Source organism: Stenella coeruleoalba (assembly GCF_951394435.1).
Source record: "Stenella coeruleoalba genome assembly, chromosome: 2".
NCBI lineage: Eukaryota > Metazoa > Chordata > Mammalia > Artiodactyla > Delphinidae > Stenella > Stenella coeruleoalba.
Genome location: NC_137147.1, coordinates 32,561,576 through 32,580,542, shown reverse-complemented (window position 1 = coordinate 32,580,542; position 18,967 = coordinate 32,561,576). Strand labels below are relative to the sequence as shown.

Genomic DNA, 18,967 nt, shown 5'->3' with positions numbered 1-18,967 from the left:
GCAGGTAAGTGATTGACCCAGGATCACACCACTAGTCAGTGGAGGGGCCAAGACTTGAACCCAGTGTGCCCAAGAGCATGTCCACCTGCAGAGGTTGGAGCCGGGGTCCAGCCCCAGGATGGGGTGTTTTATCTGGAATGTAAAGCATTTCATCCCAATCTCCACCCCCCTGGCCCGGAGTTGGGAGCCACGCATTATGCCATTTATCCAATTGTTTGCATCATTTCTGGACCATGTACAACAGGCCTGACTCTCTGCCAGGCAGAGCACAGGACAGGCTGGGTCCCTGCTCCCATGGACACTGGCACGGGAGTGAAGCAGGAAGGAGTGGAGAACGCTGGGGCTATGAGGATGGAGACTATGGCCAATTCTCTCCTCTTATCTCTACCAGGCATCACTCTGGCTTTAGAAGTCCTAACCTCCTGCCTTCAGGGTAAGCAGATGTCCCACTCCTCCCCAGGTAAACCCACCCACTTTGCAGTCCTCCATCTTGATTGGTGGCCTTGGTAGCTCCTGGGATGATGGTCTCACAGTCCAGAAGCAAGTGTAAACAAAGTGGCCTCTCTTCCTGCCACATCCCCTGACAACCTGGCTTGACGTGGGTACAGAATCAGCATCTGGGCCTATTTACAACCACCTTCTTTCACCTGCCGGGGCCGCCTCTCTGTTTGAACTTCCATCAGCTCAACAAATATTATTTAAGGTCCTACATGTTAAAAAAAAAAAAAAACGGGTTGGCACCTGTGGGAATACACATTAAACCAGAGCCTCTAGGATTTACGAGGGAAGAGAGAATAAAACTGAACAGCAGGGGGTCTTCCCTGGTGACGCAGTGGTTAAGAATCCGCCTGCCAACGCAGGGGACCACGGGTTCGAGCCCTGGTCTGGGAAGATCCCACATGCCACAGAGCAACTAAGCCCGTACGCCACAACTACTGAGCCTGCACTCTAGAGCCCGCGAGCCACAACTACTGAAGCCCACGCGCCTAGAGCCTGTGCTCCGCAACAAGAGGAGCCACTGCAATGAGAAGCCCGCGCACAGCGACAGAGTAGCCCCCGCTCGCCGCAACTAGAGAAAGCCCGCGCACAGCAACAAAGACCCAACACAGCCAAAAATAAAAGTTAATTAATTAATTTAAAAAAACTGAACAGGAAGCTGCCATTTTACATATTCTCTGCTGTCAGCCCAGCAGGGGGGTATTAGCTCCTTTTTATAAATAAGAAATTAGAGGCTGAGAGAGGTTAAGTTAACTTGCCCAGGGCCACAAGCCTAAAAGTGTAAAGCCAGGATGCTACTCAAAATCTATGCCCTCTCCAGCCCACCTGACCCCGGGCACGCATGCGAGTGCGCACACAAGGACGTGGGTGAGATCCACATGAGGGAATAAAGTGGGGACTATGGTCATCCCCCCAAAATGGGCATTCAAACCTGGGGTCCCTAGAAAAGGTGACTTTGGCGCTCAGCCTCCAAGATCAGAAAGACTGTGAACGCCAGTAAACTTCCCCAATCCACTGCACTTTGTGTCTGGAGGCAGGGAGTCCAGCATGATGAACTCTGCACTGAAACATTCTTTGAAGGGACAAGCCGTGGCCAACCTGAGGCAGGTTCTTGAGTCATGCCTGCTGCCTGCACGAACTTCTACCTACATCTGCATCAGCCTTACCGTTTCCCCATGAAGTCATTTAATCTGATGCCTGTTAAGAGCCCCGAGGGGTAGGCAGGGCAGGCGCACGGCCAGAGGAGGAAATAGAATGGAAGGGCCACAAGGACAGGGACCTCATCTGTCTAGTTCACTGCTCTACCCTCAGCACCTGGAACTGGGCCTGGCCCAGAGTAGGTGCTCCAAAAGTATGTGCTGAAGTTTCTAATAACAGCTCAGAGAAGTGAAAATGACTTGCCCGAAGTCTCACACATAGCACGGATTGTACCAGGGCTAAAAACAGGGCCTTCAACCTCCCACCCAGTGGCCTGTGTATCCCACGGCACTGTGTCTTCCTCCGCCCCGCCCTCACCCCCAGACTCACTCTCCGGCCTGCATCTGGAATGGTCGGCCTCTGTCCACTCGTTAACTCCGGTCCCACTCAACCCTCACCTCCCATGGTCAGCAGGGAGGGTGTCAAAAGCACCAAGTTACTTTAAGTCTGATCCTCCACTCGTTGTACCACTTTATATCCCCACCAGCCCTCTGAGAACTAGGGGAAATGTGCAGAAACTGAGAGGTAATAATTAATGGCAGGAAAAAAACAAACCCACCAAAGCAGGTGTTGGCTCCTCTCGGTCCGAGATCTTTGCAGGGATGGATGCCAGACCCAGCTTTCCGGCCTCTCTCACCAACAAGGAACAAGTGAGGGGAAGCTGCCTGCCCAGAACACGGCGGCATCCCAGCCCCACCATGCACCCGTCAGGACGCTGGGCTGGTTACTTCCCCCTCTGCCCCTTATTTCTTCATCCTCACGTGTGCCCAGCTCACAGAGCTGTTGGCAGTAACAATTGAAACAATATATATGATTAGAAGAGTGCCTGGCACACATCAGCCAATGCCAGCTCTTGGAACTGTTGTCCCTAGATAACCAACTTTCCCAGGTGACCCTGTTCCCACCTGGCTGCCCAGAAGCCTGGTGCACACCCACTACCACCCAGGTCAGGGTTTTTGAGTGTGAGTGCGTGTGTGTGTGTGTGTGTGTGTGTGTGTGTGGAGAGAAAGAGACTTATATAATTTTTCTCCCCCACTACGTTTAATATATTCATTCATTCATTTGATAATAATGAGTACTGTGTGCAGGTCCAGGGCCCGGTGCTTGGTCCCACAGTCCTTAAAAGGACCTAATTCCTAACTCTTGGGCAGTCCTGTCACTCCTGCCCCACCAGGCACACAGTAGGTATTAGGCAAACAGGAATTTTTCCTCTTCTACTGCGCATGGAAGATCCCAAGATATCCACCACATCCTAATCCCTAATTCCACCCCTCACGTCCAATTTAAAATCTATTCTCAAGAAAGCTGCACCTTGGGGGGAAAAAAAAAGAGCCCCACCCTTTCCCGCATAGGAATCTCCAAATCACTCCCTTCTCGATTTCACCAACAGCCCAACTGACCCAGGAGATAAACCGGGTGAGGGAGGACTCACCTCTCCCCCAGCTCTCCCAGAGGGGCCGACAGGAAGAGGGGGAGGGGTGTTTAAGCAACTGCCACATGGCAAAGAAGTCAGCTCGAAGCCCGGGAACCCTCGGATGCGGCCACAGAGGGCTGAGTCCAGGAGAAGCCAAGACCCTGGAGCTCAGGTCGCCCGGCTTCGGGAAGCCCTTTGTGCGCGTGTTTTAAATTACCTCTTCTTGTCTGATGAAGTGAGTAAAAGGGCGCCGTTTCAGGGCTTAGGATTCCTGAGTGAGCTAATACAGGATGCCTCTGGCTGAAAAAAAACTTCAGTCGGCTCCCTAAACTCCCCCCCCTTTTAAGTTTAAAAAAGGGAATGAATGTTACCATTTTTGGACATGAGCTTTCTCCCTCAAGCCCAGCCCTAACCGCACTATCCACAGGGACGCGCCATCCTGTCCCCCCCCATTCCCTGATCAGCAGAGGGGTGGAGGTGGGGGGTTGGGGGGTAAGGAGGGACCGGATGGGAGCGGGGGAGGGGGAGGGGGTGTTCAGGGTACGTGGCCGCCTGGGGCAAGAGCTCACCGCGCAGGCAGGAAACAGGGACAGGGCTGGGGCGCCCTCTCCCCCACAACAAGAGTGGGTTGTGAACTCTTCCTGCCACCGGCCACTGTGCCCGGGTCCCATCGCCAGCTCCGAGCCCAGCGCCGGTGGCGGAGCGCGCCCTCGCACGCGGCGCCTGGGACGCGCCTCGCTGGCTAAGCATGGAGCCCCAGTGACTGACCCCAAATATCCCCGGAGACAATGCCTTGCCCTACAGCCCCTCGACTCAGATCAAGTTGCCCAAATTCGCGATCTCCCGGGAATGAGCGGGGGTCGGAGAGGCAGGACGCAGACGCAAGTCCATCTCCGCTCGCAGCTACCAACCACTGAGTTAAGCAATAAAATGGTTTGCCGTCCTGACCCCGCCCCCCCCAGGGCCCGCTGGGGAGCTCGCGTTTGCCCCCGGGTTCTCTCGGCCCCAACCCCATTCTGGCAGGTCCACCTCCAGGCAGACCCAGAGGAGGCTGCCAATCCCGCCGGCGCCCGCTTCCCCCTCGGCCTGCGGGCAGGGGCTGGGAGGACCCGTGCGGCATGTCCCCTCCAGGTACCAAGGCGACCCAGGAAGCGCGCTGCCACCGCACGCCATACGGAAAGGCGGTCAAGGGGCGGGGAAGGGAAGGGAAAATCGATCCGGAGCTAACAGCCACCGAGCCGGGGACTCAGCCCCAGCCTCCCGAGCACCGCCCCTGCGCCTTGCCCTCCCGGGGCTGGTGCGATTGTATAGCCGGGTGGCCTGGATAGCCCGCCCCAACGCGACCTGCCCGCCCGCGGCCCCACCTCCCCGCGCTTGGCCTCGGCGTTCGCGGGCTCTGGGACCCGGGCGCTCCCCCTTCCGCCCCGCGCCTGTAACCCAACACCCCTCCTCGCTGCGGCCGCGCATCCCCCGCCCCCGCTCGTGCGCGCCTGGAACCGGTTCGCAGCCGGGAGCCCAGAGCCCTGCGGGCGGAGTGGCCCGGGGCTGGGGGCTGCGGTGGGCTGGGGCGGTTGCTGACCTTTCTCTGCTGCTTCTCCCAGGCTGGGTCCAGGAGCAGGTCTCGATCCCAGTCCTCCTCGGGCTGCATGTAGTCATTGGTTTGCTGGGAATCATAATGGTCCATGATGGTGAGCGCGTGCTAGGGGCTGGATTTCTTCCTCCACCTTCTCTCCCGGCGGCGGCTGCTGCGGCTTGCTGCCCCGGCGTGGGGAGGGAGTCGGGGATGGGCTGAGCTGGGCTGGGCTGGCGGGGCCGGGCTAGCTCCCCTGCGCCCGGTTCCGCCGCGGCGCTGCTCGCGAAGGCGGCTGCTAGGGGCGGCGGCGGCGGCGGCGGCGGCGGCGGGTCGAGCTCGCTGACTGCCTGCCTCAGGCGGCCGCTCAGACCTAATCTCCACGCACACTGAGCTAGGCGGACACACTGGCGCTGCGGGAGCAGAGGCGGGCGGGGGCGAGGGGAAGGGGCAGAGCCCTCCCGAGGTTCTCCATTGGCCAGGCCGAGTTGCCCAAACTTCCCCCCATCGCCTCTCATTGGGAATTCCTGGCATCCGTCAGCCGGGCCGCGGCGCATATAGGTGGACTGGGCGGCCCCCTCCGGGCGCGCACGCCCCCGCCCACTCCCCGGGTTCCCACTCCCCCGCGGCTCATGTGACACCAGCTTAAGCTGAACGGGACCGAAGCCGGGGGACGCCTCCCCGAGCTCGGGGACCGAGCGGGCGCGCGCTCGGGAGCCCCAGGAGCCGCCGGGGGATTGGACACTCTCCCCGCCGACACGAAGGCCCCGAACTCCGGCGCGCCGGCGTCCTGTGATCCCGCGCGCGCTCCAAACCCCAGAGTGCCAGGAGCTGGAGGACAGATGCTAGGAAACCCGAAAAGCATTCCATTTTCTCTTTCCCAGGGTCCGGAGAGGTCGGCACCCAAGGAAGGGGGGCGGGAAGTGCCGGAATGGAAAGGAATTTCCTGGGAATTTCCTGATTCTGCCGCCCCGCCCCGCCCTGCGCGACCCCGCAGACCCCTGCCCTCCCGGAGCCAGGTTTCTTGCCAGCCAACTGCGCTCAGAGGCCACACAGCTTTCCCGCCTCGCCGCGGGGTCCTTTGCCGCCCGCCCTGGGGCTCAGGGGCTATGTCGCTCAGCTTTCCGGGATCCCCTGCGAGTCCCCGCGGGCTGGCAGAGCTCGAGCTACCCTCATATACACCTCGGCAGCATCCCGATAATTCCGAGTGACCTACCTACGCCACGTCCCTCCAACACACACCCCTGACTGATGGAGAAACTGAGGTTCAAAGAGCTGAGCTTAAAAAGGGTTTATCAGGTTCCCTGGACTCCACAGACCAACCCTGTAATCTTATGCCTGACAAACAAAGCCATATTGTTATTGGAGAAGGAGGGAGGGCAAGATTGACGAAACACCTTTAACTTCTTGGTGCCTGCCTGGGCTTCCTTCCTCAGGCCTAGTAAGAGGGAGGTCTACCCAGTGGGCTCCAGCAGTGACAGACACCAAGAAGAGGCAGGCCTCACACCCTGGTGGGCTCCTCTGAGGGGTAGCAAGAAGGCCTCTGATAGCTTGTGCACAGAGTAGTGCTCCATCTATATTTGTTCCCCTGAGGGATGACTGGGTCTTCTGCAGAAACGCAAGTGTGTCAGTCCAGAGGTGAGTGGAGAAGTTAGAAAGGGCCGTGAATTAGGATACCTGAAAGGCCACAGATGGAAAAGGTGAAGAAACTGCCTGTGACTCCCAGGAGAGCCAGCTGATGCTGTTGTAAGCAGATACGGGTAGTGCAGATGTGGGTGGTGCTGTCGCTCCCTGCATCATTAGTCAATCTCGCACGTTTATGCAAGTGTCACTGGTCAGCACTGTGCCTGCCACAAGTCCCTGGCTGAGGAAGCAGTGCTTCAGAACCACGGAGACAGCAGATTTGTGGACTATTTTATATCCACTTCTAAACTGTGGCTCTAAACCTGACATAGAGGGTAATGATGGCGCCGTATCCGTTCATTCACTCAAATATTTGCTGAGTACCATCCGTGTGTCAGGGGATGTGCTGGATGTTAAGTATCTAGAGATGAAAAAGACACACTCCCTGCCCCTGTGCAGCCCTGCAGAGACAGACACAGAAACAAAAATATACTGCAAGGAGAAAGATAGTTCCCCGGCCAGGGGGTGCAGAGTGGGGCACAGAGGACAAGCTTTGAGCCCAGCATAGGAAAGGAGGCTCCAGGTATCACCTTTTGGAGGAGGTGAAATTGAAATGAGCCTTAAAGAACAAGAGTCAGCCAGACAAAGAAGAGAGTGGGAGGTTATTCCCAGCAGAAGTAACAGTGTGAGCTAATACATGGGGGCAGGAAACCATGGTATAAAAGGCATGCCTAGCATTTCAGCTTGGCTAGACTAGAAACTCAAGGCAAGGAGGGGCAAGAGGTGGGGCTGGAGAGGTGGGCAGCAGCCAGAACATGAAGGCCTCCTGTGCCTTGTGAAGTGTGGCCCTGAGGGGAATAAGGCTGGCTGGAAGCTGTGACAACCAGTTGCAAAGGGATTGCAATAATCCAGATAGGAATGGTGTCTTAGTGCATTTGGGCTACTATAACAGAATACTGTAGATCACATGATTTAAACAAGAACATTTATCTCTCCCAGTTTTGGAGGCTGGAGAAAGTCCATGATCAGATTTGGTGTCTGGGGAGAGCATGCTTCCTGGTTTAAAACCAGCCATCTTCTCACTGTGCCTCACATGGTGGAAGGGGCAGGGAGCTCCCTATGGTCTCGTTTATAAGGGCACTAATCCCACTCATGAGGGCTCTGCCCTCGTGACCAAATCATCCTCCTCATACCATAATATTGGGGGTTAGGATTTCAACATATGAATTTGGTTGGGAGGGACATAAACACTGAGTATTTAGCGAATGGAGAAGAGTGGATAGACAAGAAATACTTGATAAAACTGAGAGACCTAGGAGTTTGGATGTGAGCAGGAGAGAGAGAAGCAGGAGAGAGAGAGGAGTCTTTGCTGCTCTCAACAAATGTTTTTGTTTGGTTGTTTTTGTTATGTTTTGTTTGGCCACGCGGCTTGCAGGATCTTAGTTCCCCGACCAGGGATTGAACCTGCACCCTCAGCAGTGAAAACGCAGAGTCCTAACCCCTGGACTGCCAGGGAATTCCCTCAACAAATGTTTGATATGGGACAGACCATGCACTTTACCTATATTATTTAAGCTCCACCTGTGATGTGAGAATGTCTCCATCTTACAGAGAAAACCGACTGATGCTCAGAGAGGTAGCTAACTAGTCCAAAGTTATGTGTGACTCCTAAAACCATGCCTTTAACCCTGGGATAGTTACACACACGCGCGCGCACGCGATATCTGGCAATGTCTGGAGACATTTTTGGTTGTCACAATTGGTGGATTACTATTAGCATCCAGTAGATAAAGGCCAGGGATACTGCTAAACATCCCACAGTGGACAGGACCGTCTCCCTACAACAAAGAATGATCCAGCCCAAGATATCAGCCATACCTAGGTTAAGAACCAGTGTTTTAGCCGTAGATTTCTAGTTTAGAGGATCTGGTGAATGGTGGAAGTACAATCGATTGAGATAAAGAATTTTAGGTTTGGGAGCAGAATCATGGATGGTGTTTGAACCCACTGAACTGGAAGTGCTCTGAGAATGTCCAGAGTCAGCTGTCCAGCAAGCAGGTGACGGCACAGCCCTGACCTGAGGGGAAACAGTGTCTGAAAGTCATCTGACTACAGATAGTATGGGCACCAAGAGAGCTCTTCTGCTGAGAAGAGCGCCCAGCAGAACCCAGAGGATCGGGACTTAGAAAGGAAGTGTAAAGAACAAGGACCCCTGAAAAGAGAGGAAGTGGTCGGCAGGAGCGCAGGACAACATGGTGTCACAAAAATCCAGAGTGAAGCTTCAAAGGGAGCAACGTCAGATATGGCAGAGAAGCCGGGAAAGGAAGGCCTGAAAAGTTGTTTTTAGACTCATACAGTATGCACACTTTGGTTTCTGGATTTTTCACTCAGTTTAATGTCTGTGAGATTTGTTTATGTTGTGGTTTGTACCAGTAGTTGATTTTTTTCTTTGTTTTTCGTTTTCTATTTTTTCCTCCTGTGTAGTATTCCACTGTATAAGCATATGCTAAGTAACTTATCGAATCTCCTGTCAATGCATTTGCCTTGTTTCCATTTCGAAACTATGAATAAAGCTGCTATGAACAGTTTTATATCTTTATGTGTGTTTTTGATGAACATATGCATTAATTCTCTTGGGTGTATATGTACCTAGGAAGGGAGTTGTTGCATCATAGAGTAGATACATGTTTCATTTTAGTGGATATTGCCAGTTTTTCAAACTGGCTGTAACAATTTACTCTCCAAGCAGCAGGATGTGAGAAGTTCACTTGCTCCACATTCTCCCACCACTTGGTGTTATCAAAAAAAAAAAAAAAATTTTTTTTTTAAATTTTAGCCATGAAGATGGGTGAGTAGTGGTCTCTTCTTATGGGTTTAATCTGTTCATATGCTCATTGACCATTTGAATCAATAACTGTCATTCCCACTGCCATTGATAATAGCAATTGATTTTTTTAGCTGCTTGAGATAGATGACATGCATATTTTATTAATTTCCCCAAATTTAATTCACTCATTCATTCATTCAACAAATATTTATCGAGCAACTGTTCTATGCACAGCACTGGGCTGGAGAGTAAAGATACAAGAGCAAACAAGAAAGATGTGGTCCTGTCTCTCTTAAAATAGGTAATAGATGCTTAGTAAATCCATGAATGCTTGTGTGGGGAGGCTGTTTGGCCCCTGATGGGAGCTGTTTTGGTTTCCATTGGAGCAGGTCCATTATGACTTTTCAATAAAAGAAGGTTAAGAAAAACAGCTCCAAAAAAAAAAAAATCCCCAGGGTCACATGGGCAGCCCAAGTAAGATAAGATCATAAAGGAAAATGAGAGGGTTCATCTGGGGAACCACCCTGACTCCTTTCTTCCCAGAGGCTCAGCCTTTCTTGCCCCTTTTCCATCCATCCTTTGGATTTCTCTGGATGCGATGACAAAGGAACCAAGATTGTGGGCAGAGGTCTTGCCATTCTACAGGCCAGTGGGTGTGAATCAAGACTGAAGGTGTCTGCTCAAGTCAGTGGCCGGGAAGCGAATACTCAGGTCCTTTCCACCAGCTGGGGCTTTCTCTGGAGCTGCTCAAAGAATGGAACTCCCGGCTCAACAGCAGCAGGTTCTGGGATGCTAGCCCAGTCCATTACCAGCACTCCAGGCAGCCCCAATCCAGCCGGTGATGAATCACCCAGAAAGCCAGAAGTGCTTTGCTGCTGAAAGAACCTACCTCTGGAATAGATGACCCAGCTTCCCTTAGAAAGAGGGAGAAATTATGATGTCTTTGAGTTCTGGGAGTACTTACCAAGCACCTGCTTTGTGCCAGGCAGAATACCAGGAGACTCAAAGAAGAGCCCTGGTCCTCCCAAACCTCCAGGTCTAGCTGGGACCAAACCATGGGCTTCCTCCCCTAGAATTCATCCATCCAACGGATAGTTACTGACGGCACAGTCTGAGGGTAAAAATGAACTGGATTGACATATGCAGGGACATAAACAATGCAGAGTGCCACAGCCACTCCAATGCTCCTCAGGCCCTTCTTCTTACCCCGCCATGAGTAATTGACCACACGAGGTCCTGTGGGGAAACACAGACATGTAGGATCTGCAAGATTCTGGAAACTAAAAGCCCAGAGATCTGGGGGTTTCCTTCATTGTGTCCTGAACATCTGACCTTACAGCCTAGGGCTCCTTATGGGCTCTTCCTAAGAGCTAAGGACGTGGTTGTATTTGTAGAAGCTAGAAGAAGAGGGGAAATCACTATGGTTTCTTGGGTTTCTAGCTCAGAAGGTGAGAGGCCCCAGTTTTTTCCAGTCCCAATAGCAACCTAATTCATTAACTCACTTTCCCCTGAGCTCCCACAGGACACCCTTTGTAACTGAGACAGCATTTGTTGCTTTATTGTAGTCCTTTGCCCACGTTTCATCTCCTACTGTTCCTATGCAGTCTTGCCCCTCTACTGGCCCCCACATAGCCTACTACAGGGCCTAGCACACAAAAGGTGCTCCAGTTCAATCTTTGCTGAAAGAAAAATGGCCCGAGTCAAATGCCATCTCTGTGCCTCCTTTTCCCCCATCAACCTGTGGGAGGCTCTGGGAAGCCAGTCTTCTGCCATAGTCCATGTAAGCATTTCACCAGTCCCCCGACCTCCCAAGAAACCAGTGCTGGAGAAAGTGACTAGGCCATCATCCTCCCGCGCCCCAGCCAGCAGCTCTCAGACCTCAGGCCTAAGTCCTCAGCCACCGGTACCAGTTCCTGCCCCTCCCACCACAGGCCCATCAGGGGAGGAAAGAAGACAATCAACAGTGTCCCTCCTGCAGAATCTTTACTAAAAGACTGGCCTGGAGCAGGCAGAAAACTTTCTTTGGTTCTCATGCTCTGCCCAGCTCTCAGGTCTTAGACCTCAGGTGATGGAACACCTGGCCTGTCTGGTACCCTCTTTTCCATCTTTTCTGCATATATCTCTCCCCCAAAGTCCAGGGGTCAATCCAAGCAGAAGCCTCAGAAACCTCCCCCTCAGATAGCCACCCTGAGGTCAACTCTGTGAGCAGGAGGTAGTCGTGCCTGGTGGCTGCCCAACCTGAGCCCTCCAAGGAGAGGGGGGAGCTCTCCCCCAACTATCTCTAGTTCCCAGCAAATACTGGAGCAAAACACCCAAATCACAGCTGGGAAGTTCCTGGTGAGTAGTATACCCCAACCTCCACCCCCTTGGGAGGTGGCAAGGGAGTGAGTTCCATGGGAGTCTGATCAACCCCAGCTTCCCCCCCTTAGCAACTGGGTCCCACTGGTCTTCCACAGAAGCTCAACCCTAGAGACCTTCTAAGGTCACTCCATGGAAATAAAGGGATAGCTTTTTGGAAGCAGGTGTCCTTAACTGGGCGCAGGAGCGGGTGAGGGTATCAGAAGACATGAGCTCCTCAGTTTATTCACCTGCAAATTGAGAGAGCTGGACTCACCGCCTGGTCTTTAAGCTCTGAGCTCTGTTCTAAGAATATCCTCCTTAGGCTCCTCCTTCAGATCTCCAACGACAAGAGGGTTTGAGTCTTTGGAAACAGTGTTTCTCAATCTGGAGTACTCAATTCCTTTATAAAGGATACAAATTTTCACAAAGTTACTTAATTTTTGTTTTAATGTTCCTTAAACGTGCACAAACATAAAACTAGGCACAAACTCTTTTCTTTTTGGTCACATCACACCGCATGCAGAACTTCCCCAACCAGGGATGGAACTCGTGCCCCAGCAGTGGAAGCGCAGAGTCTTAACCACTGGACCACCAGGGAAGTCTTAGGCACAAACTTCGTAAGGTTGACGATTGAGATAAAATCAAAACAAGCTTACAAATTGTATTTAACAGAAACTATAAAACCAGTAAGACTCAAACAAGCCATATTAATTTAAATGTGACTGTTGCCATTTGCTGAAATTAAACTACAACCCCCAGCATGATGTGAGTTCTGACTGTGGTAGAGCAGGTGCTTCTTTCGCATTCAGGATACCTGTATCACCACGCGCCAGGCGATGACTCAATTCTCCTATTACTTTCTCTATTTGAACCACCACATCAGGGCATCATTTAACCTTCATTGGGTAGGAACACACTGTCATGCACTAAGTTCTCCTCTGCTGTTTTCTCATTAGCACTCCACAATTAAAGTTTTAAAAATTCTTTTTAATCTTTTGCCAACGGGAGCCTTCTCTCAGGTTTCAATGTCCTTACCTCTAACAGAAGGTGAATCACCTTCATCCCACCTACTTCCCAGGATGGCTGTGAAAAATCATTCATTTATCGAACCGTTATGTATTGAGTACCTACTCTGGGCCAGAAACAGTTCTAGACGCAGAGGGTATAGCAGAGACCAGAAGAGACAAAAATCCCTGCCCTATGGAATCACATTCCAATGGGAGAGACCGAGAGTAAGATAAATGAGGAAAATAATATGATAGTATTCAGGAAAAAATTAAGTAGAGAAGGGGAATAGAGGGTGTGGGTTTTCCAACAATACCATGCAATTCTTCACCACCAGCTAGGTGTCCTACACATAATTTAACTCAGTTCTGACACCATCTACCTGGAGACAGTGTCAGATCTCACAGGTCAAGCCTCAGTCTATGGGACTTCAAATGCCAATCGACAGGCAGGGTTGCCACCTGTGCTTCTGACCCACCAGCTATAGTCTGAGGTTCTCACGTCCGCCTCCCTGGGTTTGATTAATTTGCTAGAGTGGCTCAGAGAACTCAGAGAAACATTTTACTTACTAGATTACCGGTTTATTATAAAAGGATATAATTCAGGAAGAACCAGATGGAGGAATGGCATAGGGCAAGATGTGGTGCTTTGTTTTTGGTTTTGGTTTTTTGGCTGTGCTGTGTGGCATGTGGGATCTTAGTTTCCTGACCAGGGATTGAACGTGCACTCCCTGTATTGCAAGGCAGATTCTTAACCACTGGACCACCAGGGAAGTCCCGGGGTGGAGTTTTTATGTCCTCTCTGGGCACACCATCTCCCCAAATCACCGTGTGTTCACCAACCCAGAAACTCTCTGGAAACACCCTCCAACCCCAACCCTGTCCTTGTTGGCTTTTTATGGAGGCTTCATTACATAGGCATGATTGATTAAATCATTGGCCACTGGTGACTGATTCAACCTCCAACTGCTCTCATTTCCCTGGAGGTCTCAGGAGTGGGGCTGAAAGTTCCAACCCTCCAATAACACAGTCGGTTCCCCTGGCAACCAGCCCCCATCCTTAGGTGCTTTCCAAAAGTCATCTCATTAACATAAACGCTGATGTGGTTGAAAGGGGTTTGTCATGAATTTCAAGACATCTTTATTGCTCTTACCACTTAGGAAATTTTGAGGGTTTTAGGAGCTCTGTGCCATAAACAGGACAAAGAGAAAATATATGTTTCTTATTATAAATCACAATATCACAGAAGAGAAGCAAAGGGAGATTACTTTTTTAAATGGGGTATTCGGGGAAGGTTTCATTGAGTAGGGAACATTTAAGACCTAAGTGACATGAAGGAGGAAAAGCATTTGAGGAACAGCCAGGAGGCTAGTGTGGAATAATGCACATGAGACCCATATGGAAAAGTACAGGGCGAATGTGGGTATAATAGATATTCATTGTTTCACTGTCCAGAAACCATTTCCTCTTCTGGCAACTGTACCTTGACTTTCCTCTAGGGAGGCACTTCCCCTACCCCAGTCCCTGCGCTGCAGGTAGAGTTGACCCCACCCCTAAACACCAGGGCTGGGCAATGATGGGCCTGGCCAATCAATCACAACGATTGGTTTAGGACTGCGCACGGGGACCCAGTCAGAATGAATGACACGCAATGAGACTCTTGCTGGCACTCCTGGGAGAGAGGCTCACGGTCTCTTCCCCTGGAGATCCCAGCAGTAAGGATGATAGCAGCCTGGAGCTTTCAGGAGCTACCACATGGAATCTAAGGGAAAAAGCCAGGGCAGAGGAAGACAGTTCTAAGAGGTGAAGAAAAACTGAGTCCTGGTGACATCTTTTGAGTCCCTGCATGAAGTTGTACCACTTCTGGAATTCTCAGTTATGTGCATCAATTTATTAAGTTTTTAAAGTTGGTGTGTTATTCATTTTAATATTTGAGAATAAAACCAGAACACTATAGGATACGGCAGATAAATTCAGTAAGATTGTCTTAAAGACTTTATACACTTTTACCCATGGAAAAATTACAGGGTTTTTGTTGCATCTATAGTCACATGTTTTCATTTATTTCTTAATATGTTTCCTTTTTAAAGGATTTTTGTTAATCTAACTCTGGTGTCGTGTTCTCGTTCTCTCCTATCTTTTTTATTTTTTTTAGTTTTTAAAATTTATTTTATTTTTATTTGCTTAAGCTGGTATATCAGATTAGTTATTTATTGATGCATAATAAAGTACTGCAAAACTTAGTGGCTGAAAAGAGCAAACATTAACTATCTCACTATTTCTGTAGGTCAAGGTTTGGGAGTGGTGTAAGCTGAATGATCCTGGCTCAGTGTCTCTCCCTGGATCTCAGTCTGGATGATCGCAAGGACCCTGAAGGCCTGACTGGGCTTTCATGATGGTTCACCCATGTGGCTGTTGGCAGGAGGCCTCATTTCCTGGTCATTGAGCTCTCTGTAGGCTGATTGAGTGTCCTTACAACATGGCAGCTGACTTCCTCTGGAATGAGTCATCCAAAAGAGCAAGTGAGGGTGGCCTTTTATGACCTCGACTCTGAAGTGCACATTGTCACTTCCACTTGTTCTATTTGTTAGAAGTGAGTTACTGAGTCCAGCCTACAATCAAAGGGAGGGAATCAGTCTCTACCTCTTGAAGGCATGAAGACCAAAGAATTTGTGAACATATTTTAAAACCACCACACCTGGTTTGAGTTTGGTATTCTGTCACTTGAAACCAATAGACTTCTGATTGATAGATATTCAGGAATTTAGTACTATTGTATTAGTGGTGTTATAATGTGGCTTGTGGTAAAACAAACAAACAAAAAACCAGTAGCCAAGAAAGTGGCAACAAACCTTATCTTATAAATGCCAACTTGATCCTGTCCTGCCTAAGCTCAAAAACCTCCAATGGCCCTCATTATCCAAAAGTCCAAAATTCTTTACATCAGGCACAAAGCCCACCATGGCCTGGTCCCTGTGTCCTCACTCCCACTCTCCCACAAACTCCCTGCTTCAGAATCTCCAAGCTGCTTGCTCTCCTCTGAATAAGCCATATTTCCACGTGTCCATGCCTTCGTCCATGCTGTTCAAACTTCTCCCCGTAGATCTCTGCTCATCTCTCAAACTCAACTCAGATGTCACCTCTTCTGTGAAGATTTCTCTGACTTCACCCTCAAAAATGATGATACTACTATATTGATGTCTATTGAGTGTCAGGTACTTCATATTTGTTATGTCCAATTCTTAAATCCATAACCCTGAATTTATGTGCTATTTCTGTTATCCCGTTTTACACATAAGAAGATTCAGGTTCCTCCAGAGAGGATGAGAAATGTGTTTATGGTCATCCAGTTGGTAAGTGGCAGGACAAATACTGGTATACCCTAGATAGTTAGTTAGTTAGTTATTCCCTCCTTTGCTCCTAAACCGCCATGTTCATACACCCTGGGTATAGTTATAGGTGAATCTGGCTCCCCTGAGGACCATGAACTTCTTGGGGGCCTGGACCCCCTGTCTTGTATAGCTGCCCTTCATAGAGCATTTCACCGCATGTGTTAGACACAGGGATTAATGTTGTCCATTTTCCAGATGAGGAAATCAAGCCTCAGAGGAATTAAATGGTCAAGGTCTGACTCTAGATTTCCTGCCCTTACATGTAATGGTGCACGAGGCATAGCAAGGGCTCGATGTGCACTCATTGGAAGGCACAACTGGGGTGAAGGAGCAAATGAGAACCGGGTGGCCCCAGGTGCCCATCCCCCACCATCTCCAGCTGGGAGCTGGGGGGGCTGCTGTTTACCTGCCTCTCGTTGAATGGGGGTTGGAGGGGTCGGGGACCCACAGACAAGAAAAGCGGAAATAATCCAACTGGTAGCCAAGGGTCGGTTTCTGGTACTGGCTCAGCTTCCATTCAGCTGGGTGACTTTGGGTCGGTCTTTCCACCCCTTGGGGCCTCCTTTTCTAATGTCACATGAAGGGGAAGTGCTAAGATCCCACCAAGTAATGCCAGGTGGGATGTGAGATGACCCCACACAGAAAGGAGCAGCCCAGACCCTTGTGGGGTCCAGCAGCTCCTCAGGAGGCCAGGGCCCAGGGCTCCTCTACAACTGGCACGCTGCTTGCTCTGGTGACCAAGGTGGGCCTCTGGCCTGGACTGAGTGAGTGCCCACTCCCTGTGGGTCACCCCAGCTTCTCGGCACTCCACTCAGAGTCCTCCGTCTCATGTGAGAAGCTGAGATGAGCTTCCACCCCATGTGCCTTACCTTGAATGTGTTCAAGTTAAATTTTAGCTGCCATCCTTGCCTGGGACCCCAGAGGACATGAATTCCATCTGGAGTTTCTCACAGGCTTCACACCGCCTTGGCTAGCCAAACCGTGTTTGGATCAACGGCAACTTCATCAACTCATCTCCAACCCCAACCCCTACTAAATGCATTGGCGCAGCAAGAGCCCCAGGGTTGACCTTTGTGGCATCCACTGTTACGGCTCTTATACAGACACAAACAAGAGCCGGGGTAATAATTCACAGCGAAGTGGTTCTTCAACCAGAGGGCTGGAGGACTCTGGGAATCATGACCTCCTGACCTGCCTGGCAGCCTCCCACTAGCCTTTTCTTCAAGTCCCTCTCCCAGGCTCTGCCTTCTGGGAAGCCCTCCTCCACATTCTCTCTAACTCTATTTTGGCTCCAGCTTAAGACCATGTTCCCAGGTTCCAGCCTGGAGGAGAAGCCTCATAAGGGACAATGTCCAGACCTCAAAGATCTTCCTGTCTCCCACTTGCTCCATCATACTGAGTAAGTCCCTTCACTGACCTGTTTCTCTAGATGCTCAGAAGGAAGAATTATTAACACTGAAAGTGTTGAAGTGTTTTCAAATACTTAGGATGGAAAAAGAACCTGGGTAAATATAATCTTAAACCTGGTATATGGCTCACTGTGGTTGTTGGTGCCCCCTGCTCCTGGCTGGCCCAAGGTAAAGTACAAGCTGTCCTTAGAGAATTATTATGGTTACGTTCATATAAACTTAGCTGTTGGGCGTTGCTATTGGTGTCTTTCTTATTTTCTTTCCTTTCCTTTGTTCTTCCTCCTTTCCTTTCTTTCTACCATCTGAAAGTCAGAATACATTTGCCATCACACCAAAACTACCCAGCCTATGGCCAAGAAGAAGCTAACCTACCCCCTAGATCTCTCCAAAATATTTTGGGAACCACAGCAGGTCAAAATGTGTGAGCCAGTCAAACACCTTTCCTTGAATTATTTTGGAAGTAGACCTGCAGGCAGAAGGAGACTATCTGGAGTGAGAAAGGAATGTGCAAAATGGTAGGGAAAGAAATGGAGATTAGAGAGACAGGGTCTCCAGCAAATACAGCCTTCTCTACAAAACAATGGTGTGGATGGACAACCAAAGCAATAATGTGGGTTCTGAGATAGTTTCAAGTGTTCAAAAAAAGAAGTGACTGCAGAATCAGGGAAGGCCAGTGTGTGTATTTAACTCCCCCATAAATATCGATTTGTCCAACTCCCTCTAATGAACCAGGGAGAGAATCACAGCTCTTAGATCGAGGTACATGCTGGCCCAGATGGGGAAGGGGGATGGAGATGGAGCTGCCACATGGACAAGATGAGCTGCAGAAGGGACAGAGACATGGGGAGGAAGGAGGGAAGGAGGCGAGCAGAGCTGGAGTGCGCAGGATCCAGAGAGGGCAGGGCAGCGCACATCGGAGTGGGTGATGGTGGCCTGACTCTGAAACATTTTCTCCATCTGCAAAATGGGGATATTGGCAATGTCTCTGAGGCAAGATGATGATTAGTCAGGGTTCTCCAGAGAAACAGAACCAGTGGGATGTATATAAATAGAAAAAGAAGCTTATTATAAGGAATTGGCTCATGTGATTAAGGAGGTGAGCGAGTCCCAAGATCTGAAGGCCAGCAGCTCAGGACCCAGGAAAGGCTGATGTTTCAGTTTGAATCCAAGGGCAGAAAAAAAGCCAACATCCCAGTTTGAAGGCCATCAGGCAGGAAGAATTCTCTCTTACTCAGAGGACGGTCAGGCTTTTTTGTTCTATTTAGGCCTTCGACTGATTGGATGAGGCCCACTCACATTAAAGAGGGCAACCTGCTCCACTCCGTCTACTGCTTTAAATGCTAATCTCGTCTAAAAACACCCTCACAGACACCTCCAGAATAATGTTTGGCAAAATATCTGGGCACCTGTGGCCCAGTCAAGTTGACCCTTAAAATTATCCGTCACGCAAGGTTATGTTGAGGATGGACAAAATGAACTTGCGTCTGTGGAATCAATATATTTGTATCCATGTGTATAGATGGTAGTCAATTGAGTTAATCGCTACAACTGTGCCTTTTTCTTGGCCTGAAATTCCCTCCTGTTGCTTTCTAGGTAAAGTGTGTCCTGGAGCTGAGGGAAGGGGGTAGGGACAGCCATGGAAGGGAAAGGTAAGGGGAGTAACAACCAGATAAATATTTCTGTTAGTGGCAGA

The 18,967-nt window shown here is 50.3% G+C and overlaps 1 protein-coding gene across 3 annotated transcripts in view; it reads right to left on the bottom strand.

Annotated features, from left to right (window-relative positions):
* Positions 1 to 5,099, bottom strand: part of ACTN1 (actinin alpha 1) — a 98,206-nt gene extending 93,107 nt beyond the window's left edge. For all 3 annotated transcript variants that reach the window (XM_079908382.1, XM_079908380.1, XM_079908381.1), the window contains exon 1: positions 4,689 to 5,099. In XM_079908382.1, coding sequence (XP_079764508.1) covers positions 4,689 to 4,793 — 105 coding nt within the window. In that variant the 5' untranslated portion in view covers positions 4,794 to 5,099. The remainder of the gene's footprint in view (positions 1 to 4,688) is intronic.
* Between the last annotated feature and the right edge of the window lie 13,868 nt (positions 5,100 to 18,967).